The 26,641-nt window shown below is 37.6% G+C and overlaps 1 protein-coding gene across 1 annotated transcript; it reads right to left on the bottom strand.

Moving 5' to 3' along the window:
• Positions 1 to 223: 223 nt before the first annotated feature.
• On the bottom strand, positions 224 to 26,641 carry LOC126204217 (methylcytosine dioxygenase TET2). The gene is made up of 12 exons (XM_049938615.1): positions 26,475 to 26,641; positions 24,973 to 25,077; positions 24,579 to 24,821; positions 22,993 to 23,177; positions 18,261 to 20,976; positions 16,955 to 17,130; positions 15,634 to 15,987; positions 13,203 to 13,430; positions 10,997 to 11,151; positions 8,953 to 9,202; positions 6,051 to 6,279; positions 224 to 5,156 (listed from the first exon to the last, which is right to left on the bottom strand). The coding sequence occupies exons 1-12, from the start codon at positions 26,563 to 26,565 to the stop codon at positions 4,030 to 4,032; spliced, it is 5,859 nt and encodes a 1,952-aa protein (XP_049794572.1). The 5' UTR covers positions 26,566 to 26,641; the 3' UTR covers positions 224 to 4,029.

The following is a 26,641-nucleotide window of genomic DNA, read 5'->3' as shown; positions in this document are numbered from 1 at the left end:
TTTTTGACTAGATCATAGTATTGAGTTGTATGTTTTGTCAGTGTAAAGATTTATGAACTATAGAGGAGACACCATTCTTAAAACAATGAAACCAATTCATAATGGGATGTAGGAAATAAGAAATAAGGGCATGGCAGTATTTTAAGTATACTACAGTCAGTTGACAGGAGAGTCTGAACAACACTTTGGTGCGCTGTTTCATCAAGGATAAATGAAATAACAATTTTTCAGAAATATTCACAAAGTGTGGCTATATTCACAATAAAAAAGAAAACAATTACACTTATTAATTACGTTCACTCACAACTACATTACTTATCATTACTTATTTTATAAGATTACAATTCTACAGGGCTGTTTTATTCTAGACACTTTAAAACAAAGCTTGAAGGGATGTTGTAGAACACATTTGTGCATGTTTGGGAACTGCCTAAACTTTTGTGTACAATTATGAAAAATTTTCCTGCATCAAGAAAAGAAAGTGTACTTCCTGAATCATGTGACAGAAAATTACCACAGACTCATACTTCTATAGTCTTACACAATGTTTTCCCTAAAACTTCAACATTTGTTCATTTTTAATTCAAAATGGGATTTCAGTTACATCCTTTTACACAAAGTGTCAAAAATATATATACAAAGTATATAAATATATATACTCATTATTTATCCATTCTCATGTGAAAAATGATATTGTACTGATAATATATTTTTGAATTTTTCTGTTTCATTGCAAAAGTTTTTCTAATGTGTTTTATAGTATCTGCTTTCTCACACAAAAATTTATGAACACACAAACACTAACAGACTACCATATTTTTTATAAACTCTTTTCACAAAATTATGTCATCTTGTAAAACTAGTCTTTTTTTATTAAATCCAACTTCATGGACAACATCAGATGATATTTAAAAATTAATTTGAATATTTTATTACTTTTTATATATATGCATATAAAACATTGTTCTTTTGGAAGGATGTACACAGTAGTCTAATCTATACAGGGCACACTTCTGTTTTTGTTAATTTTAATGTTTTAATTTTATTACAAAAATGTTGTTTATGGGTACTTGATTGGGAAACATGGAGCTTGCTAGAAAACTAAAATTTGAAGGCATCATTAAGGGGCCGGATTTGTACATGAAGTAAAAGTTGGCATCTACTGTCACAATAACCTTGGCACTTCAAAGCAGCGACATGTACTAAAGTACTGTGTCACTACACCTAAAACACTACATTTTTAACTTTTTAACTTTTATTACAAAAGGGGCTTAGCATATGTGAATAGGGGATTTATTTTAAAATATATATTAAAATTGTACTTTATTCATGAGCTTCTGAAAGAAAATTTATTATGATTGTGGAAATCATCACTGAGCTATCTTCATAATAAATAAAAATTTAAATTACACTCAAAATAAAACCACAATGAGACATTTATGTACTTTCAAACTAAAACTGATACAAATAGTCTTTTTAAACTACCATAATAAACAAATGATGTCCACATTATATTGTGACTAGGATTTTTTTCTTTCAAAGAAATGCTGCACCATTTGATATTTTGCCTTTCACTTGCTAATTTTAATTTATGTGTGAAATTTTCTGAATGAATATATGTCTTGAAGACATATCATTAGCATGTGAATGGTAGTCTAAGATGACAATTTGTAGGTAATAAATTGGTATCTCAGAGTATTCTGGCCCACAGTTTTCTAACTTTACACATCTCTCAGAAAATCTGAACACATATTGAACACAACATGAGCAAAACAATTTCATACTTGGCAACACACTAAAACATATTAATAAATACTGCTTTCTAGCAATGAGATGCATAACTGCCATTATGAGTTTAAAGAAAAATTATGCTGACCCATACAATGAGTTCTCTCTTTTAGAGACCAAATGAGCTTGAGCATTAAATTGCTACAATAACAAAACAAAATGATACCATTTAACAAAAATTTCATCTGGCAATATGACCACATTTTCTGTATTCTTATGAAGTTGATCACATGAACAATAAATAGTTACAAACCAATAGGCTTGTATTAATTACATTAAATGAACAAAAATATGTATAAAATCACAAACATATATGTACAAATAGATCACTTAGTATAAATTAAATTATAAATGAAATATCATATTGTCAAAATACTAGTCTTTTTCATCTCTTAATTTACTTCAACACAGTAATCATGACTCACTTCCAAAAATAGAGCAATCTTTTGGGATTTTGAGTGATTTATTTTAGAAATGCAGGAGAGACAGAGTTTTTCATGGATTTCCTATATGCTAGAATGAGGTGGAAATTGGGAATTGAGGAGGGAACGAAAGAAGGCTCACTCCGAAAGCAAAAATATTTCACCTGCTTTCGCACCCTTTCCATTAAATAAGTTAAAAGCCATTAAAATTTAAAGAAATTCTCAAACAGTCAACTCCTCCATTGTTTTATAACATGTAAGCAGTCCTGCAAAGGACAATGATTCAGTCAGTTTCTTTTTGTGACAACATGAAAGGACAAATGTATTTAGCTTCAAAATGGCAGCTTTTACATTTGCATTCTGATCACATCAGTGGTGGGCTGAAACACATTCTGTCTAAATAAATAATACACTAGTTTTGAGCTTTTTAAAAATCAGTTCATGGAACTTAATTCAGTGAATCTCCCACTCTTAAAATTACAGACTGCAGCACTATTCTACCACAGCAAGTTAGTAATACATGATGTGAGATCAGTGCATTGCCACAAGGCAGCTTAAATTAGTATATTATCTACATTAGAATAAAATAGTTCAGTAAAATACCTGGGAAACTGGACTAGCTACGTAATGGTAAGAACGACTGCATGCAGACACTTAGAATCTAGACAGCAACTGCATAGATTCAGCTGCAACGTTCAGAGTCAAATGGAACGAAAACAACGTATACTTTGTGAGAGTACTTTCAGGTGTGCTAGAATTATGAAAATTAACTGTGATGTCTGTTTGTCTAAGATTTGAGATGAAATCCATCAAAACTTAGTATTAGGCATCTTCTTACAATCACAGATCAAGGTTATGACTTAGACTAAATATAAATTATATTCTCATTTTTAAAATTTTTTTGTTAGATCAGTTCAAGAAGTTGTACCCACACAATAAATGAAATTATTACAGCTGCAGATAAATTTCAGGATGTGTCAGTCAATTTATGTTGACTAGTGGAGGTAGAGGAAATAAGTAATAAAAATAAACAACTATTGGCTTCTGAGATTTCGGACTAGGAAGCATTAATATACAACTGGCAAAACAAGAATGAAACTTAATACGTGAGGACTAGGAAACGAGATAGTTATGTTACCACTTCAAGCTTTTAGTTTAAATGCTTCCACAGTGGTGAAAATCTTGATGAATTATTGACAAACAAAAGAAAAAGTAACCAAGTTGTTTTACCAGAACTGTACTGTGTTACTGTGGATTGATAGAAAAAACTGTATCATTTTAGCACATCTGTATGACAATTTAATACAAAATAAGTTAGCATCAAGAAGTATGATACAGTTCTCCCTATATAGCTAGTACAATTAATCAGTGTACTATAAAGCACATTAACCCAGTATTTGAACACTCTTCTGAGGACTTTATAGCATACATTGCATCATTTGATGCATCAGTTGCAACATATTCAAAATAAAGGTTTGCAAGATGCAAAGTGGCAGCAGCAGTCTCAAAGTAACACTGAAGATGTTTTGCACTGTGTCCTCACCACACTTACTTCCACCTATGTGATACAGCTTATATATGAGCACTCAGCAAGCGTGTAATACACACACTAAATGCACACACTACATAGTGTCTATTGACTCACCAGAGGAAAACACACATTGTCTTCTTGCCTAAGGAATGAGAAACAAAACAAGTACTAAAGTGATACAGCCTTAGTATACAGAAGCACCTGGATGTCAAAAGCAGCAGTGAATCACAGTTCCACAGTTGTTAAGCTGCAGCAGCTGCCTTCTTATCTGCAGCTGTTTGCGTGGGGCTATCCAACCGCACCACCTTCCTGGTAAGGACCTGTTACCATGCAAGGGTGCATTGGAAACAAGGTTGTCCAGGTCGTGGTCGTATAAGTCGGTGTTCGCATAAGGAACTGTGCCGTGTAGGTGGGAGGACGGTCAGTAGGAGGCAGTGTCGATGGGCGTGTGGATGTCTGTGCAGAGGACGGCGATGAGGGAGTTGAAGCCGATGTTGTAACACCGAGTTTCCTAAGGCGCATCTTTTCTTCCCATTCGTCCCATCCGTGTTTGGCACGGTTTAAGTTTCGATGTTGGTAGAAAACTAAAGATATGCGTGTGGGTCGTAGTCTGTCTGGTCTCCGCAGGGCGGTTGTCGCGTGCAGCTCGTGCTTGGCACACTCGAATAATACAGAGCCATGACCTAAAGCTATGGCCACGCCTCCCATTTGTGAATCCTTGAAACATTCTTCATTATCACAGTAACCTGTTACTTCACCTATTGGCTCTGCACGAGGTGGTTCTGGCACTGGCGGTGGGAAGAAGGGATGAGCATGCCCATACAGATCCCATCGGAACTGGTGGTGGTATGCAGCAGATGCGTGGTAACAAGCAGCAGCAGCTTCTTGCTTTAGTGGATCAGCATACGGATACCCGTATCCATCTGGTGTAGGATAGGTTGGAGGATAGCCATAGAATGGTTGATGTCCATAACCAGCGCCTCCATACCGGAAGTCCCCCCATGCAGGACTTTCCTGTTTGACTGGTGCCTGGGCTGCTGCTGCCGCCGCTGCTGCTGCAGCTGCTTGTTGACGTTGCCAGGCATCTGTTAGTCCACTAACTCCTTCTGAGCTTGTCCCCTTTTCACTAGGTGGTGTAAATGGTTTCAAAAAGCTTTTGCTGTAGGTGGACATGGATTCTGTAGTAGCCACTGATGCTGTTGTTCGTGAAGGAGGTCTCGCTTTCGGTACACGAAACGGTGATGCCTGGGTTGGAGATGTGGGGGTGGTTGCAGTGGTTGCAGTACTAGAACTGTCCCACGTTGGCTGTTGTGTCCATGGAGAACCCGGTGAAGGCGACTTGCTAGGTGACGCACGAGGAGCTGTTGCAGCCGTCGCAGTCACTGAAGCAGAACGCTGGGGGTATGGACTGCTACCTAAAACAGATAAAGGATCTGACCTGTAAGGAACTATAATAAAAAATCTTTGATTTTGTCTCTACAATTATAACTTACTTCTGAGGGTATAGAACACTACAGTCATTCTTCAATGCTGTACAGTTTCTGTAAATGCTTGTAGCGTGAAAGTTACTTTCATCATCACAGTTATTTATTTGTATATAACGTAACTGAGCAGTGTGATACAAACTGAGTAATATGGTAACTGTCAAAGAAATTGATATATATCTACAGAGCCCTTAAGAAGACATACATTTGACTGAGGTATTTATTCCTTTCACGAAAGGAATGATGTAGGTAGACATACGGTGTGTAGAGATTTAGAAAATTTTCCTTTGAACATAGAATTCCACACAATGTAGAAAAGTGGCTGTCATTAATAAATGTTTACAAAATATTGGAAAATAATCCAACACTACGGGAAGCTCAGGAATAACGTATTGTTATTTGAAAAGGTATGGAAAATAGAAGGAGGTAGAAACAGCCTAGTGGACGGCAGAACATGGTTGAAGTGACAAAGTTTAGATTACATGTCACATTTAAAATAAAGCAACCCCAGGAACACAGAATTCAAATGTAGAGTACAGTACATTTGGTTAGATGGAAGGGAAATATCTGCTTTGAGAAAAACTTGTACGGAAGCACATATTGGTTCAAAATTAGTGACTGATTGAAATACTTTTGTTAATGATCAATGTTCTAAAAGAAATAACATTACTAGTGATGGGAAAGAGGAAAATGTTAGAGCATTTAAATATTATCAGTTACACGAGTAAATATAGTAGATGGAACCTAAAAGGGAGAAGACTGAAAATTTATTTAATAAGCTTTGAAACCACAGGATGTCTCAACAGCGGAGTATATCAAACTCACCCTGCCACTGCTGCTGTGGTGACTGCTGTACAAATGGGCTGGTACTGGGCTGCGGGCTCCCAACAAAGGGGTTTCCTGCGAGGCTGCTCGTGCTGTCCGGCTCGAATTCGGGTGTTCCCCAGCCCCACGGGCGATGTCGAGGGTGGTACATATCGGCTGCGGTAGTCCGTGCTTCGTAGCCCCAACCCTGGTATACGGGCATTGGAGTGTCCAGTACAGTGGATGAGACCTGCAGATGCACATATGCTATACTGAAGAGTAAAGCAAGAAACATACATCTCATTACTTGAAGGATGAACTGTCTGAAGTGGGAAAAAACATAACAAAACATTTAATAATTTGGTTTTGGTTGTAAAATAGCCTTTGTTTATTAACTCTTTTCTTATCATACATAAAAGACACCATTCTTCTTGCCAAGTTTTGTAAGTTAAAAATCTTCCTCTGGTATAGCTTTCACAATAAAATTTCCAAATAAAATTCCAGCTTGCATCAACATCTGCATCCATGCTCTGCAACCCACTGTGAAGGGCATGGTATAAGGTACTTCACACTGCAGTTATTAGAGCTTGTTTCCATTCCATGCAAATATGGAGCACATGAAGAATGACTGTTTAAACGTCTCTGTGTGCACTGTAATTAATCTACTAATGGAAATGCCATGTGGCTACGGCCTCCCATCGGGTAGACTCTTCACGTGGCGCAAGTCTTTCAAGTTGACACCACTTCGGCGACTTGCGTGTTGATGGGGATGACAGGATGATGATGATAAGGCCAACACAACACCCAGTCCCTAAGCGGAGAAAATCTCCGACCCAGCCAGGAATTGAACCCAGGCCATTAAATATGACATTCCATCGCGCTGACCACTCAGCTACCAGGGGTGGACAATCTACTAATTAATCTACCTTATTGCACCTCCACTTCATTTAGTGGTCTGTACTCACCTCTACAAAACAACATACATATGCTATATCAAGAGAGAAACTTTGTCATTTTAAAAAAATGTAATAAAAGTCCATGCAGATACGGTGGCCAACGGGCAGTGACCAGTTATCATCCAAAGTGCTGGGCGAGTTCATCTGTTTGTTAGGAAGTGGGGCCGACATTGTTTGCTCCCTTTCAGCCAGTCCGCGATAATGGAATCAAGGTGCACACCCTACGATATTTCTTAAATGATTTTGCAGAAACTACATGGAAAAAAATCATTTTTGTGTTACTTGTAGCTTTCTATATTAGCTTAATGATGAGGTTATTGTGATATTTGCATTTAAGTAAGACACTGTGTGAAATTCAAAAATATTTGAAATGAAAAATAGGGGTCACTATGATTTTGCATTTGGTGCATATTACATAATATGTTCCTGCGTATGAATTTTAGCTAAGATATTGAATTTTTCTTTAGCCTTGGCTAAATATCTCTATATGTCACCAGTCTCGATAAACTGATCTGATGTAGCACACTCACTTGTGATCACGCAAGTCAGCAATAAAACCAGAATGAAATAATATTCCTTAAATTTCATAAATGGTTTGAGATATTTAAATAAGAGTTTCATAAGTAATAACACGCAAAACAAGAATATTTTGTCATATGATTATTATGCACAACTTCCTCATCCACCAAGTTATTCCACTAACTACAGACTTTTTTGATGAAACAATGCAGTTTTTGAGGATGATCAATAGCTGATGAAATGAGAAATGCTGTGGGTTTTGGAACAGCAAGGTGAAGACATTACACATTTACTAGGGATTTGCTTTTTCATATGCTATTGACCTTACCTTTCCTCAGTTACTCACTTAATAAACCGCAGTTTCAGAATTGTCTCACAGTTGTATCTGCACATCATGTTAGTGAGGTGACATTGTGTAAACTCCCTTGTGTTTTGGCAAAAGCAGCAGATTTTAACATGGCAACAATAGAAATAGAAGGTTCACTCAAAATTTGTTACTCGTGATGCTTCTCTGGAAGTTACAAACAGTCAAAAAGCTAGGCAAAAATAAATCATTGTTTTTGTTGTATTTTCAGCTGAATTCTTCCTAGATACTAATCAAAGCAGAGGTAACAGTAGATCTTTTTGAATGGTCACCTTGTAAGTGAGGGCATGGAGGGGATCAACGTAATATGTGCAAAAAATGTGAGCATAGGTGTCAATTTAGAATGGCACTCCCCCCCCCCCCCCCCCCCCCCCCAGTGTACAGCATTTTCCCTGAAGAGCCTGCCTGCAACGCCCAACACTACCGCTTTCCCCTTGCATGACTCACTGATTGTGCGTCTACTGGACACATTATTCTGCACACACTCTAACAACTGATGTATTTCTGAAAGAGGTTAATGTACACTACTTGTTCCCTTACTCTGATCTAGTTTCGTTATTGTTTGTCTTGTAGAAGACAGCTGCTGTACTTGGATCTTTATTGGATTCCATCCTGACATTGTCCCACTGGTGTTTTCGTCTTACACTTCTGAATAGCAGATGGCAACACTAAGCTGTTTCTTCCCACTTGCCACAATATGATGTTTAACAACAAAACTGGTCATTTTTAGTGTCTTCCTGTTAAATGAGAGCTGACTGATATAAAACTTCCACTGTTAGTCAACTGCATGCTTTGGTGGAGAGGGAGACTGGCACAAATAAATTAAGCTTATAAAGCCTATGCACGACCTCACTTATACTGGCAGCAAGATGTAAGTTGACACCACTCTAGTCTGCAGTACAAAAAAGACAGCCTCACTAGGCTACCATGGAAAAACTCCTTTAAGTGGAATTTATGGTTTCATAACTTAGAAACTCACATTATCAACTGGGTAAAAAAAAAAAAAGCTTCTATAAGTTATTTGCAATGATCCACAGAACACATTATTAACTGATTGAGAATTGCAGTGTGAATTAAAACTTACTTGTGAACTCTGCAGCTGCGCCTCCATCCCTTCTAGCATACTTGTCATTACATCGGCTCCCAGACCAGCTCTTGCAGCAGCTGCTGCAGTTGCTGCTGCTGCCGTAACACTGTTGGTGGTATTTGCTGATGATGTATTTGTTTCTTTGGGAGGCTTTATGACAGCATCTGGCTCGTCTTCTTTGCGCTTCTTGCCGTGTCGTCGACAAGGCTGAAGTGGAACTGAGCGAACTCTGACTTCGCATGGGTATCTATAGCAGGCAGAAAATTTGGCACTCAAATTTGAGATGATGTACTAAATTATCCATAATCCAAAAAATATCCAAGTATCTCCTCTAAGATGCTTAAAATCTCATCTGTCATATATTGCAATTATCCATTCCTTCACCCATAAACATGTGGTGTTGGTAAATGTAGTTTACAGCAGATCAAAGCAGGAGTCCTTGGCATAGACAATCATTCTTGAAAGCATTAAAAAAATGTATGGTCTCCTCAGTGGATGTGTCAAGTGTTCCCAAGCCCAATAGGTGCACAAAATTGTACAGAATTTCAAGCAAATAATAGTAAAATGATTGTCATTCCACACAAAATAGACAAAATAAGTGTCCATCCAAAAATAACAGAGGAAAGTACTACATAGTACAGTATGCTATAGTTATAATAGGCAACAAGCATAGTGATAAAATTGTTCAATCATAGAAACGAAGGGGAAATTATGTACTCCTAAATCTGAATGTCACCCATTATGAGCAATCTTTGGAAGTCCACAGCATTGGAAGACAAAGTTAATTCCTCTTAGAACAACTGGCAGATAATTAATGTTTCTTACAGGTTTGTCCACTGTTCAGTGTTTTCTGTGGATAATTAACAGTGATATGTCCTCGTAGCATTATTTAATAAGTATATTGAAAAGCTTGCTGCTGTGCTGAAAAGGTTCATGGTTAAACTTCATGTACAGCTTTTTTTAACAAAAGATTATACATAACACCAATAGTTCAGAAGTACTGCCTGAAAAGTTACATAGTATTCTCATATTTTTCCCAGACAGAGATTGAATGATCAAGGTTAGAGACAATGGTCCAGGAAGACCATAAATTGAGAAACTACATACTCGCAATAGATAGAAAAGAAACAAAGCAGGTAGAGCAAGATGGTTGACAGAAAAATTTATGGAAATATAATAATAAAGTATTTTGCAGTGCAGGTTTTTTTGCAACCTGTTTGAAGAAAGACACACTGAAACTCAACAGTAGCTTAGCAAGGAGTTTCATAATGGTTCTGTGATAAATTTCAGCTGACAAAAAAAAATTGAAATTTATCCAGGACATTCTTCTGAAGATATCAAAATTTCCTCCACGTTAATTTAATGAATGCTGAAACAGCTCCTGCTGCTTCTTTTCCAAGGAGAAGTTAGTTAAATGACTGAAAACTGACAGATTCAATGCCCCAAATTATGATGACTGATAGAGCAATGAATGCCTGTTTCTTTCCATGATCATCATAGTGAGTTGTGTCTCACATACAAATTCTTTAAATAAAACATTTCTTCGGGCTATGCAAGAATAAGCATAAGAAAAGACTGTAATTTAGTTTTCTGCCAGTATTATTTTCCTACTTGTGAGGCAACAGTAATTCATAAATTTGTTGAAACTTTTCAAATGTGGAATGGTTGCTGTCCCTCTTACCTCCTGATTTTAAGTGGCACTTTCCATTTTCACTACATCTGCCTTTACATGTATGATTACCACATAACTCAAAGAGTGTTCATAGTGATTATGCAATCAAGATTTAAATTTTGTAGTGGAATAGAGGAAGATCTTTCATGTTGATTCTACTGTAGCAGAACTGTTCTGAAATCTCTTAATGATAACTTGTGTTTTATACACAATTTCGTTAGTGATTCCCTTTTAATCACAATAAAGTCACCTGTCATTTATAGTATAATTGCACTAATACAAAAGGGTGAAACTGAAGCTTTTAGCTCAGTGCATTAAGGAAGTGATAAGCAACTGAGCTGTTAATTAGTGATGACAGCAAGTAGTTACTTTGTGAGAGCCTCGATGGCCCCGCTCTTGACCTTGGCCTCCTGTGCTTCCTTGCTTCCAAACTCGTCCGTTTCATCCATGATGTACAGTGGAAGTACGTGCAGCTGCTCATCATCTGGCTTTGACAGGTTTCGATGCTTTGTTAGACTCACAACCTGAAAAATAACAAAGTTTCCTGTTGTGCGTACAAATACATTTACACATAATAGTGCTTTGAGACAGGACTTTTTCATGTGGAACTACTGTATCAGCAGCGCCTGCTTTCATCTATAGTCTTTGTTTAAAAACCGCATTTCCCGAAAAAAGGATGTTCTGATTTGTGGGAATAGAAGTGCTGCAAACCATGGAAAGGGCAAGATGCACGTGGATGAATATGGCCCACATAGCATTTGCTGCAGCACTGAGACAATGCACAAGTGCTCAAAAAATAACAAGGCAAGAAAATGCCTTCACCTGGCAATGAAACAATCTTGTTACAAACAATGCATCATTACTTTCTTCTAACTACCTAACTTGAGATTGCCCAGTGAATACCTGAGACATCATCATTAGCTCTAAAAATGTGTAGGACAGTGTAACAGCAATAAGTGATGAGGATCATACAAGTTGTCTTAAAATAATGGCAGTCAGCACTCCTTTGTTGAGCTACATGTTGCACAACTTGTCATCCACTGAATATATCTAAGGTAGCAATTTGTTCATTGCAATCTTCTGTCATTCACTACAGAGGCTTTTTGGATTTGCAACCATACTGCATAGAGAGAGATTCCCCAGGAATGTGTGACTCTTACGTTGATTTTCTGTTATAATGTTAAGAATCTCTGGTTGGTTTGTGGGGATTTAAGGGACCAGACTACAAAGGCCATTGGTCCCAAGAATCTCTGATTACAGCATGCAAAACATATTCTTTTGTGGTGTTTTCATACAAATGTTAATGTACTCATAATTCTAAACAAAAATAGTATGAGCTGTGTATGTATAGTAATGGTTATTTTAAGTGGGTTTGAGCTATATAATTTTGAAGGTATGAACGGAAGCAACAATTTGAGAATTGCAATTGTCTCTACATATATGAATGGCACTGTCAAAATCCATTTCTGCACCTTCAAATTGACTTGCTTTCACACACTTGCTTCCTGAAATTCTTATCGACGAATCACAGTCTTGATGTAATTATTTTGGAATCCAACTATTACATTTATCCTCTTACAGGTGTATGATCAGGATGTCTATCTTAGATATATATTATTTCAAGCATATTTTTGCCAGGTGTTTGGGAATCAATGCCTTTTTATTCTCTATCCATTCTGTCTTAATTTTAGCTGGTTCCTCATTCTGTGTTTATGTGTGTATATATTTATATTTTAGCTCCTATTTTCTCCATGTCTAACACAATTTAGACTTCATTTTACTTTCCGCTTTTCTTTTTCTCTCTTTTGTATCAGTGCTAAGAAGCTGATGTATTTGTCACATTGACAACAATGAAAAGGCTGTGAAAGAGACATTTGTCAAAGGATTAATAGGGCTATAAAAATTAGCAAATATTTTTGTACCAAACATGCAATTGCTCTCAACAGAACTTTTTGATTTTGTAAGATGGTAGAGGCAAGACTTTAGGAACTGCACTTTTCACATGTCCCTGTATCATAGGTGTACTGTGAGTACCTCGATTCAGAGTACACTGAACTCAAGTACCATGGGCAACAATGTGTCAGCCAGTGGGTTCACCATTGGTTACTGCAGACAGATGAGCAACAGTGCAGCAGTTCAGTGCCAGACAGTCATCGGTGAGCAGCCATATGACATCAACACCTCACTGTGGTGTGCAGTAGAAGCCACCTCATAGGTGTATCTCAGCTCATCAGACACCATGGGCACTGTGATTAGCTTAGGCCCAGGAACTCTGCCAAGTGTGGGAAACTTTCAATTGGACTGATAATTTCAGTATACAGTGGCATATGCTGAAGGCAGAGTATAAGTATGTTTAGAAACCACATCACCTGATGCGTCACACTTCATAAATATCTCCATTTACAGTGTTGCTGATGGGTTCAACCACTAATCTTCTCATAGTTGTAAAACATCTGAGAAGTACATTCTATCATGCTAAAACATGTTTTGTATTAATATTGTGTACTGAAAATAGTATTATATGGAACTATACAATATTTAGATACTTTATTAAATTTGCTAATACTATACTTACCACAGTGCATCCATTATTCATGTTGTGCAGATCTCGATGAGAATGGGCACAGAAGTCAAGACAGGCTGTGACTCCAGAAAATGGCCTTCCAGGCTTGAATCCTAATCGGCATTCAGAAGCTTCTCGCTCAAACTGAGTCTGGTTCCGAAATGCAGCTGGGGCAAGTGTCTGATACAGTGGTGACAGGAGAGTTGCTAGAACATGCATTCGCTCCTCCACCTCTTGCTCCTGCAAAAAAATTTCCTGACTGTACAATCTGCTGCTTGTGTGTTGACAAAACTGAAAGAAACAAGTGAACCATCCCCCAAAATGGAGAACATCTTTCATATTTTAATACCATCTAAGTTTAGCACTCAGATTTGTGCTGGATAGCCGAAAAACATTGCCAGTGTATAGTTCATAATGTGACTGATGTAAAATCACTTTGTCAGTTTAAAGAAGCAGTGAAACACCCATAAGAAATGAATTAGAGATTTTTTTTAAGTATTTGACAGCAAAGAGCATCGGCTGTGTGAGCTAGAGACTTTTTAGGAGCTCTCATTGTGAAGATGTCATACTTTTCTTTCTGTGATAGAGAAAAATTCTGAGTGGAATAAATACAATAGGGTGAATAGTGATAACCACACACCATATTGTGGAGATGCTGAGTGGAATATAGACACAAAAACAGTAATTGAAATATGTAACTGAGCTTGTTCAGCAAGCATTTTCAAAATCTGATGAAATGATTTACAGATATACACTTTCAAGTGTAATGAAGTCACTCTGTACTCAAACACTCAGTACCTTTACAACTTTAAGGAAAATTAATGTGCAATGCATGTCTATATATCAGAAAATGTTTAATCACATTTAAGCTCAAAGGTGACATATAAATCTAATACATGGCAACCCAATGCAATACTTTTTTAAACTACTTGCCAGTACATCACAAATTTTGAGAGTTCTTGAACTGAATTCTACCTCCAAAATTAAACATTATGGCAACTCAATAAAAAGTTAATAATCCAAATTTATGTGACTAATAGCATGGTCAGAAACAGTCTGTAAAGCTTGTAAGGGTGTTGCATGGGAATCTGTGCTGAAAAATAATTGTTAAGAAACAATTTGATAGGTTGCACCATGTCTGAGTTATTTAGCATTGAAATTAGCCAATCAGATCACCATGGAGGCAAATTCGAGAAGCCTGCCAGAGCGAGTGTTGCCAGATGTGTTATTTATTTGGTTTCCAAAGACCTGAATGAACATAGCTATTGCTGACCTAGCTTAAATTTATCACTTCTGTCTACAGATGAAGTGTATTACAGTATTTTAGTGCCTACAAGTGCTTGAATTTGCAATTTCAACAACCTGATTGACTAATTTTACTGATAAATAACTTTAGAACACCACAACATATTATTTCTTAGCACACTCTGCCTTGTAACATCCTTACAAGCTTTTCAGACTGTTTTTGACCATCCTGTATAGTGGCTGAGAAGGCATTAATATTACCTCTCTAAATGTTGCATAAGAACTGCTGCAGCTGTTGTAAATCATTTATTAAAGGTATAACCAGTTTTGTACTTTAAATTACATCATCAGGTGCAAATATTATAGTGGTCAACCCACTTTTACATTCTGAACACAAAACTTTCTTCAAAACTTGGGAAATTTCACAAAAAGTGATAGTATTGGATTAAAACTTGGTAATGAAACTGGACCCCCAGCTGAAGGAGGGAACACTGACAGTGTTCTTGTATGGCAATCATAGCATTCCATCCCCCTCTGTGGCTTCAGCTGAGGTTCCAGTTTCATTGCTGCATTTTAATTCATGACTTTTGCTTTTTGCAAAATTTCCAAAATTTTGAAGAAGGGGTTGGGATCAGACTGTAAGAGTTCCTTGATCACTCCAATATTTGCACCTAATGATGTAATTTAAATTATGAAACTGCTTGAGCCTTTAATAAAGGATTTACAACAGCTGCAGCAGTTTTCATTCAACATGCTTAAGTTTGGCTGCGGATACTCGCCCAATAAATTGTTATGTTATGTCTCTGTTAAAAACTGCAAAGGTTGTTTTACAATCATCAGCCCAATTGCTTGTAGTTCAATAACTTGCCCCCATCTGTGACGTGACATGCTATTATTTCACATTTGCTAGTACCCGTTGCACTGGCCTGTCTTTTTGTGAAATTAACACATTTGTGATTCAGGTTTTCCTTTTCATTCAAAACACACACTAACTGAAAGGAAAAATATATATTTGGTTTCAGTTCATTTGCTTTGATTGTATATTGTCTTTGATCAAGATTACTACAGCCATTATCCTAAAACATGGTCTGATATATCTGTTTTCCTGCAGCCTAAGTAAATGTTGTTTGCTTACTTACATTGAAACACATTTAGTTACCTGACAAAATTAGTACTTTGTTTCAATTTTGACACTCACCTCTGAACGGACTGATAGCCTGAATTTGCGCACTGTCTTACTACGGGCATACTTGCACCCATTGTAGTACATAGACCATGAACATCCAAAAGAAAAAGAAGCACCACATGTGTCAGGATCCAATCCCTGACAGGCACAAGTACGAGGTTCATTTGTGGCACAGCGGCGAGTCGTCGGCAGGCCAAAGCGATTCAACTTGTGCGTTAAGAGACCATAGGCACGATCAGCCTCAACAGCTGGCACACCTTCCCACGCAACCATTACCACTACTATCCATGCTGTAGAACACTTGTGACCCTGGCGGTGTTTTACAATACACAATATTTTTTCATCTACTGAAGAACGACGTATTATCTGTAACACAAATTACGAAGATTTCACATCAGAGAGAACATTCCTGATAAGTCATATTTTAAAATCTCAAGCACACCATTTATCCTGTGTGAAACTCTTTGTAAAGTGTACCTTAGTGAAATGTATAAAACATAACATAAGGTTCATAACCAACAATGGATGTATGTTCCACTTGAGAAGCATGAAAACTCAAATTTTATGGCAGGACAGGTTACCATTGGTACCCACCATATGCACAGATTTTAACTGACAAATATTACTTCTAAAAATTGGCCCAAAGGAAAGAAGATACTTGATTAACAAACAAAAAGAATGGCCTTAAACTAAAAAGCACAGAGTGCTATTTAAGCCAAAATGTCAAAACAGACTGCTCTTCTGTCTCAAAGTCAGTGGTATATAACCCCTGTCCCCCTGTGTGTGTGTGTGTGTGTGTGTGTGTGTGTGTGTGTTAAAACAATATATTTTTGCACTTTTTGCGTCAAGAAAGACTTATAACAGTAAAAAGGAAGACATTTCATTAGAGAATATACAAATACTACTGTTTAATCGCACATGGAATGTACTCTACTGGTATGAGCAACTATGATATTTTAAGAATTGTGATAATTTTAAATGCATGCGGAAAGCTAGGGATAATTTCAAGGAGCTTTTTATACTGCTCAGTTTTAATGGACCTTTGCAAATCCAGAAGTGGTTAGGAGATGAAAGTTTCTGAAGTCAAGAGAGATCAGGCCTAAATAATAATGTAGAGATCAGGCATAGCTAATAATATATGTAGCGGATGTCTAAAGGCAATTTTATCTGAATTCATTCACATATAGCAATTATTTACAGCAGTGCTCATGTAGCTTATAATTGAAACATAGCTGTCATGATCATTCTTGTGCACAAGACACACACACACACACACACACACACACACACACACACACACAACACAACACAAACAGTAATTTTCTCAACTCACCCATTTGGCCAGTGGACACCCCTGCTGAGTTTTGCCTTCTTTGCCAGTGTAAACAACTTTCTCAAAACGGATGGCTTTCCCTTGGAAACCTGTCCTTGACTCTACATCTTTGCGTAGGTCAGGAAGATTTGGACCTGCTCCCAAGTGAGTGTAGTAAGAGCCTGGTTCCGGTGGGCCTTAACAGAAAAGAAAAGTTGGTCAGTTTATGTTAATGGATGTTAATTCTTAAATACATGGGACTAACACTTCGAAATAAACAGAAGTTAAATGATGTATCATATTAACTCTGAATATAGATTTAACTCTTCATATTATTTAATCATAAATTTTCAGACAACTGTCAAGTTACCTGTTTGGTTTTGCAACTAGAAAACAACAGAAACTGAATTATGCAAAGCTTTTAAATTCCAGCTCTTGTAGAGTTTTCCCAGTACTCAAAAATCCGATTCTTTACACAGTAGGTGACAAATAAATTGCTCTGCTTAAGGCCTTCCTACACAAGCATTCTACATACATTTCGTCTGGAATTCTGTTGGTGTCTGGTGCCATAATTCCACAAATTTACCCTGCTTTAAATGCATACCACTGATCATAATTACTTGATGTTCACATTTCCACCACGACAATATCTTTTCTAAACTGAACCAGTTTATACAGATACGTGGTGCATGTATTATGACTGCAAAGTTTCCTGTATCTTCTTCACAGTGAGTGTACTTCTATTTGCTCTAGATAGTGAATGACGTACATCTGTCATCTCTCATCTTTTTCCTTTGCATATATTTTCCCAAGGTAGTGAACAGGGCTTCCCCAGTACTGAAAACTCTCCGTACTACATCTTATTTTAGGCATTTCTGTTTGCTATATCCAGTAAGAAAACCAGTGAGTAGCCTATTGATATTTTCAGTTCTATTTATTAATGTTAATAAGATACCACATTACATATGCTCACCTCAGATCAACTAGTGGAATGGGAAACCATGGTCTCACGACAAAAAAAGTTGTGAATGAGTTTATTTGTTAATCATTAAGATAGAATGTGTAATAAAATAGTATAGTAATTCATCTGAGTTTTAGAACTGGTACAAGTATTTTTCTCTTTTGTTTTTTATTACATTAAATTGAAGTTTCAGGAAATCTAGTACACACTATGCAAAAGATTGTCACTTATATGTGAAATTTATATCCATCCAATTAGAACTAACATTAAAACCAGTGTTTTTTCATGTGAAATAAACAGCTTTATTTCTCTTAAGAAAAATGTAACAAAGATTGATTTCCTTCAGTGGTGAAATGAGATACTTACTTTTGTCAGCTGTAAAACATGAGCAGTCAGGAACTTCAGTACGAGCATTGTTTTTCAGCCTTTCAACATGTTCTTGCAATTCTCTTGCTGCTCCAGATGTTGGTGTGGGAGGTCCATCACCCCAGTTCTGGCCAGTGTCTAGCTCGTCTGCTGTCTGAAGACCTTGGCAGCAGCCATCACGAAGGTGTTCTGGTGCTGGCGTATCAGTTCCACCACGTCGACAACACCACGAACCTGACATATTCTCCAAAGGGGTAGGGCCTCCATCTCCTTTGAAAGGATAAGTACCTTTGGAATGAGAAGGAGACATTGGTGGTGTCTGTGGCCTCGCCTCTGTCTTCACTGATTGTCCATATGTGTTATTGTCTTGCTGTTCTGGCTTTTGCTGAAATACTCCTATACCCATTTGTTGATGAAATGATTTATTGTCCATAAATTCACCACTTTCATATCTAGTTACAGTCTGAAAATGCCTATCACTTGGAGGTGCTTCCCCCATTCCAGTGACAGTTTTCTGACTATGCAATGATATACCTGTGTCTTGTTGACATGGAAAGATTCCTTCATTTGATTGTTGGTGAAAAGGCACTGTTTGACCTGATTGATTTCTTTCTCCTCCTTGTTGCTGATGATGATAAGCATGGACATTGGTCGCCTGGCATTTAAATCCTGCTGGAGCCTGCCGACATTGATCATACGATCCATCTGCAGGCTGAAGAGGCTTGAATGTTGTCTCCATAACCTTCTGCTGTTCCTCATATGATGTCTTGCTTTCTGGCTGACACTTAAATGCTGATTCCACACCCTGTTGACAGTTGAAGGCAACATCAATACCAGGTACACATTTGAAATTTGTGTTGCTATTATTGGACTGCTGTTGGGTCTTGAAAGTTGTGCAGCTATCTTGTTGATAATTACAGGCTTTTTCATTTCTCTGGGGACATTTAAATGGTGATTCTGCTGTTTGCTGTTTTTGGCCATTTTCAGGTTTAAAGCTTGGGTCCGTGTTGAAAGGAAAGTTAAATGTTGATTCACCAAGCTGTTGTCCCTGAAAATTTGACTCAGTTTTCTGCTGGCATTTAAAATTTGGATCATTCTTTTGCTGATTTTTTGCTGTGGTATCATGGTTCTGTTGATACTTGAATAATGACTGGTTATTCTGATGGCAATCAAAGTTTTCATCTTGAGGATGATGACTGTTAGATGTGGATTCAGTGCTTTGAAGAGATTTTAGTTGTGGATCCAAATTACTTTGAGATTTAAAAGAGGCCTCTGTGGTCTGAGAACAATTGAAAATAGTATCACTATTTGACTGTTGTTTGAATGCAGGGTTGACATCTTGCTGCTGACATTGAAATGTGGGCTCATTAGTTTGCTGCGGAAGAGTAAATACTGCTTCTGGCTTCTGTTGACATTTGAATGCCGAATCACCACTCTGTTGTTGACTTTTAAATGGTGATTTGCTATTCTGTTTCTGACACTTATATCCCACGTCAATGTTTGGTTGCACCTGGAATGCTGTCTCAATATTTTGCTGAGTTTTGAAGCCTGTATCTGTTTCTTGTTGCTGGCATTTAAAACTCATCTCTGTGTCCTTCTGTTGATCTCCTAATCCTGACTGAGTATTTTGCTGGTGACGCTGATGTAGTGTCGTTTCACTGTTCTGCTGGCACATGAACGATGTTTCACTATTACGCTGCTGACACTCAAATGCCGAGTTGTTGGTCTGTTGCATTTTAAAAACAGTGTCATTAGTGTGCTGTTGCAGTTGGAATGCTGCTTCATTATTTTGTTGGCACTTAAATGCTGAAACAGGATTGTTCTGTTGTCGATCAAATGCCACTTCGGCATTCACTGTGCGTTTAAATGGCACCGTTTCTCCTTGCAGTGTTTTAAATACTGATGCACCCTGACCTTTGGAAGAACTCTCTTCAAAAGATTCAGACCTATGTTGCTCCATTTTTTCAGCTGCTGCCTGAGCAGATGGTGAGTGCCAGTTGGCAGGGCTAAGGCTATTTCCACTTTTCCTTTGTTCCCTTTCATCTCCACCAGTGGCATATTTGATAAAGTTCTCCATTGCCGAGAGAGCACCAGCATCCACTTCAGGACCATTTCCCCCTACCCAATCCCACGGGAAGCCACCACCCTCAGACGTCACTGTGGACGGATGGTTCTGAGGATGGTGGCCTCGCACTAAAAAATTACCGTCAGAACTTTCATGTGGGCGATCTGTGGAAAAGGCTCCATTGAGCTGTGTTTGTGCTTGCTGGCTGTACTGCTGTTGGTTAACTTGTTGTTGCTGTTGCTGCTGCTGCTGTTTGTTAAGGATCATGGTCTTTAGTCTGCTATTCAAATTGGACCTTTCTCGAAACGGAGGTTCCCCTCCAGGCTCTGGCTCATTTCCTTCCTGCGACTGCCACCCTTGCTGCTGGCGGCTGCCCTCCCATAAGTCCCCCATGATGTTTTCCTGGCCTGGATACCTACTGGAGCTAGAGTTCTGTGAACTCTGCTGTTGATGTTGGTGTTGCATTTGGGGGTGGAGTAGGTATCCAGGCAAGGCGTTTGGGTGACCGGTAGCATTCTGTGCCTGATTACTGTAAGCATTTGCTTTATTTGTGCCACTGTTGACCAAACTGTCTGTGCCACTGGGATCCATGTGGACAGAACTGCTCCTGCTAGTGGGGGTTGTCGACGGAGGTGGTGCCATTGTCACATCCTAGAACAATGAATTTGTTGTTTATTTTGTAAACATACCATGTTTATAATTTCTAAGAAACATACTTTGTTCATAATGTCTTAAGCACTATGTTTTGTAAGATTATTATTTTCAAATAAAGCTTTCGAAATGCACTACACTGCATCATAAAACCATTTAAGACTGTTGGCACTGCATCTCTCTTTCTGAAAGACATGAACAGTAACTGAAAAGGTACAAAAATCACTTCAAAACATCACTCTACAATGCAACCTTAAGAAAAATGGGCATTGAAATCAAGCAGGGAGCTCTTTATTTAGTGAAAAACAATTAAATATTTGTGAACCTTTTCAATCTGTTCATGTAGGCTTCCACATAGATCAGATTTTAGATTTATTTTTGCAAGAAACACTCTGCACTGGCTGTAGAATACTTTGTAATAAAAGTCATGACCAGTTTCATGCCACTAGAAGACGCATCCTGAGGTGATAAAGATTTTTTTTAACAGGTCATTGCTGTATCTTTATCACCCGAGGATGCGTCTCCTAGTGGCATGAAACCAGTTGTGACTTTTAATAAAAAGTATTCTACAGCCAGGGCAGATTATTTCTTACAAAATGCGGAAGTTTGACTGCAGTTGCCTGCAATTTAAAATAACATTTTAGATTTAGCTCACCATTAAGAACTTTATTTAGAAGGCACTGTTCTGTGAGAGCAGCAATCATATTTCTACAAATGATTCCTGAGAACAGATTTTCTGGGATAAAACCACATAACCATTTTAAAATTAATTGTTATGTCATTGATACTGTCTCAGACTTATCATTGCAATCAGAAAGCTTTTTAATGATCTAGGCCTTTTCAGCCAGTCACACAAAACAATATTTTGTCAACTAAAAATCATCAACAGAAATACCACATTATTTGTCTGAAATATGCCATTTTCTGCCAGTTCAGGGCTGTGTAACTGGGAAGTGAAGAGTAGTTTTGTGTAGAGCAGCAGTCAGATAATTCGTACAGAAAACTGAGCAGGAATCAGAACCTGGCTGGTTGCATCCCTATCACAGAAGTACTTACATGCACATTCTGTAATGTGTAATAGGATATGAAGAAAATGTGTCCAGTTGATTTTCACTCTGGATGCATTGATCAGAGTTGCCAACAATTAGATGGCTGTCCATCTATATGCTGCCCTTTGGGGAAACATTCATCATCTAATAGTAAGTTGAATAATACAGGAGATTTACAGGACTTATTAAATAACAGAGAAAGTACCTTGTTTCACAAAGTACCATTATTCCTATTAATTTTAGTATTCAAAATGTTGCTTAAGTAAGCACAAAAACTTATAACAGTTTAACAATAATTGTTTAATAATGTATCCTTTGACTCATACCATGTCCCTGAAGAAACCCAACATCATCCTCCTGGTCTTAATCTCTGTTAACATGTCCCCCCCCTCACCTTGTTCATTATCCTTTTTATTGTGTGTGTGTGTGTGTGTGTGTGTGTGTGTGTTACTCTGTACTTATTATATGTGGACTACAGTTGGCATTCTGTGCACCAGTTTACCATCTCTGACCTGATCATCATCCTCACTACTGGTGGGGCTGTATCATCACAGGGTCTGAGTGTCACACCCTTTCTTTTTAATCTTTCCCAACATATCCTCACCTACTCAAGAAAGAAACTATTAGTTCTGAAAGTGAGGTACTGTGTATCAGTTTCACTTTTAATTAAGCACTAGAACATAGTAATTCAACTTACAAACTCCCATTCCATGTGTGCCTACACACACACACACACACACACACACACACACACACACACACACACATATTTACATTTTCTCAGTACTGTGGTCCAACTCAAGCTCCTTCAGTCTGCAATGTGTCTGTGAACTCTGAAGAGAAACTACCATACTCTAGCAGTTGCTTCAGTGTCCTGACACTACAAAATGTTTGGTTATCCTTCATCATTCCATTATTTTTATTCAGCCTTTAATACAGTGTTACACAATGTTACAGCATGAATTACCTGTGATGGGTTGTAATTTCCATTAACGTATTCTCGTTGTTCCGAGAACTGACTACCTGGTGAGGCATCTATGTACTGGTTTCCACCATTGACAGTTCCATTTCTGTGCACACTGGCACTGGACCCTCCACTGACTGCCCCCCCGTGACCATTTACAGGACCATTGGCTGGAATGCCTGTAGCACCTGTCAAGTGAAAAAACTGGTTTCAGACTGGATCTCTGCACCAGATCTAACATTTTACATCATATTTAAGTGACAGAGATTAAAAGGTGGTATCAATGAAAAATATGTCACATAGAAAATACATATTAATGTTATCTAGGCAACACTTTGAAATTTTTCATATTTATGTTAAATCTTTTGTAAATTCTGTAAAGGTAAAGTAACTGGGCATATTATACTGCAGAAAACAAAAATAAGGACAATAGGAATACAACCTGAGAATGGTGACCCAGAGAGAGAATGGACAAATTGCTACAGAGTGAGAGGGGGCAATGGAACAACTGGAAGAGGTTATGTTTCATAAAAAAAAACTACTCATATGTCATCGACTAATGGTAAAATGGGATAGGGTAAACAGGAGCTCTAAAATAAACTGAAGTGCGAGAAAGAGGGAAAAAAATATTCAATGGAAAGAGGAATTCTGCCTTATGCTAAATGTTAATATGTAACAACAATTTTACAGTTAGAAAATAAAAAAATAACCCCCTGAAAATAGCACAAAGTGTGCTGAAACATTTCTGGCTGAAACAAAGTAGAAAAAAAGGTGTCTTGCATAAGGCGGAATTCCTCTTCCCATTTTGTAGCAAGCACGGACATAACAAGAAGAACTGCAACACCACAAGATGATTAAAAATATTCAAAAAAGTGAAAGGAATGGAAAAAGACACGATGGTAAGTTATTGTAAGATAAGCTTTAGTTTGGATTACATAATTTTTATATCAGGTCTTTAAGTTGTACTTATCATTAATTGGAAGAGTGTGATGCATACAAGGGACTCAAATGTTTTCTACTAGAAAGCAGCAGCAGAACTGTGCACTATGGGCTGTAAATTACTTATTGTGCCTTGGTTACCAATTTTTCTATGACAGATATGTGATGATATATGTCTACATGGATGCTGTATGCTGTTGCACTAGTCCACACAGTGATTTGTAATAACAACATACACAATGAACTGACAGTATTTGATAGTTCTACATTCCATGGAAGCATACAAGGACATGGTGGAGCCATAAATATTTAGAATACTACACTACTGGAGCTTTGCAAGCACCTAGATCGTAGACAATGTGGACTGCATAACTGCAGAGTTTCTATGGACATTGGAACTGTAGTAACAATTTTATCAATTACTTAAACAGTTTTCAATTGTTGTGGCTTTTCTGTATTTTAATGAGCTGTAATTGCCTTCAGTGTACTATCTACTTCAGAATGTCTATTTTTGATGACTACACAATGTTGTAGATAATGATTTAGTACTTCTCAGAGAAACTCTCCCTTAATAAATTACAATTAAAGAGATGAACAGAGTATCAGTATTTTCCACAGCTGCTGTGTCAGAAATAGCACGTATGCCTCACCTGAATGGTTTGCCTGTTGCGGTGAAGGCTGCGGGGTGTGAGGCTGCGAGTAGGAGCCACGAGGCGCCTGAGCCTGTGCCGGTGACGAGGGGGGCCTGCTGCCGTACTGTTGCTGCGGTGCCTGCTGGGGCTGCTGTTGTGGTGCCTGCTGTTGTTGTGGTTGTGGTTGGAACACAGCTGCGGTCGGGGGTTGCTGATCAAACACTGCCGTCTGCGACTGCTGTGGCTGGGGTTGGTAACTTACTGAAATGTTAATAAAACTCTTCAAGTTTGCATGTGTGCAACGTAACAAGTTTTATATAAAATCATACAAATATTCATAAATAGTAAGTAACTTCTGTAGACTAGCAGATTTGAGATTTGTGTAAATGCTTTTGCTCACGATCATCCTTACCTGTCGGTTGATGGTAGGCAGTGTATTGTGTATGGTGGTGATATCTCAGATCATCCAATTGTGGAGGTAACTGTTGAATGAACTGCCCTTGCGGTGTCCATGCAGCTGGAAACAAACAACAGTTGTTGAACATCCTTTGTACATCCTTCTTACAATTTTCTTCTCCCTTATTACTAAGCTTATTTTTAGTATAATCTGCAAAAATTGTAATAAAGTGCTACACCACATACTTTTAGCGCAGTGTTCCTGAACACATGCCAGAAGGTGTGACCACTTCAGTTTTATGATGTAATCCTAGAGATTTTTACATTTAAATCTTTTGATGTGTGCATGGATTAGATACTATATTTTGTTACATCTTCTATTTCCATTAATAAAAGATTTTGTAATAATGATCATTAAAAAAGATGCTGCTGTGTCCGGTGTAGGCAGTGAGCATAGCTGTGTAGGTTCCTTTAAACACCTAGCCCAATACCATTTGTACCTTTCGTCTGACAAGTATTCTTCATTTATATGTGCAGATACTGCAGTTTTAGTGCCTGGATTTATGAGTACGCAGGGCTTTAATACAAGGCAAGTTGATGACAATGAGCTCTTCTGTATGTTTTTACTTATATAGTTGGGCAGATGTAGTATGTTATAGTGCAGTCTGATGATTTTCCTCTTGTTTTATCTACAACACTAATGATGGTCACACAGCAGTTGAAATTGATTTGCAACAGAAATAGGTATCTCTGCTTCAACAACCAATGCTGACCCTCCTTTTGTTATTAACATTGTAACAAAGTATAAGCATTACATAGATTTATACATGGTACTGGCCTCTTTTAATTTATACTACACTGATCTACTTTCCAGTATTTTAACAACATATGAAGTGAACAACATAATCAAACACAACAGTGGTGTGTCTTTTATTCCATTTAAAATAATCCTTTATATGAGAATATATATCTAGAGTAAAGTAATTTGTTTGGACTTTGGTAATCTGACATCCAGCATTGCCAGTTTTCCATTACTAGCTTTTCCAAAGCTATTAAGCAAAGTACTTGTATGAAATCTTCGTATTAATTTGCTACTTTCATAATATAGATAGGTGAATGGTAGCAATTCTTCATTTTTCATGAAATTTCAGTTTTTAAACAAAGGTTGAGGCAATTGATAGATTCATAATATATTTATATAGAACTTTTAATATAGTACAGCTGACTTTCTGTCCTCAACACAACTACTAGCTTTCACATTTGGATAATTAACTTCATAATAATACATCATTTTGGACATATATACAGGGTATTATAATCACTTTGCTCTGCTGTTGCTGAGAGGAAAATCACTATCCAAACCTTAAAGCTAACTGGAAGTTCTTCAAATCTTGCAACTCTATTACTCTGCACTTACTTAATTACTTTGCATTAGAGCATGTGTAAGATGTTTTAAAATCTTTCCTCACAAATACAATTGGAGTTTAATCAAATGTTGCCTCATAAATAACAACTTACCAACACCATTTGGATCGCCAGCAGCTGCTGGGTGCCAGACGGAGTTAGTGTAGCGTTCCCTCAGGGGTGGTGCAAATGCTGCCTCAATCATGCCAGTGGCTGGCTGCTGTTGCTGCTGCTGTTGCTGCTGCTGTCCAGGCACACCTACTGGGGTGGCCGAGTTCCCG

The sequence above is a fragment of the Schistocerca nitens genome, chromosome 9 (genome assembly GCF_023898315.1).
Source record: "Schistocerca nitens isolate TAMUIC-IGC-003100 chromosome 9, iqSchNite1.1, whole genome shotgun sequence".
NCBI lineage: Eukaryota > Metazoa > Arthropoda > Insecta > Orthoptera > Acrididae > Schistocerca > Schistocerca nitens.
Note: the sequence above shows the minus strand (reverse complement) of the source record. Positions and strands in the feature narration are given on the sequence as shown.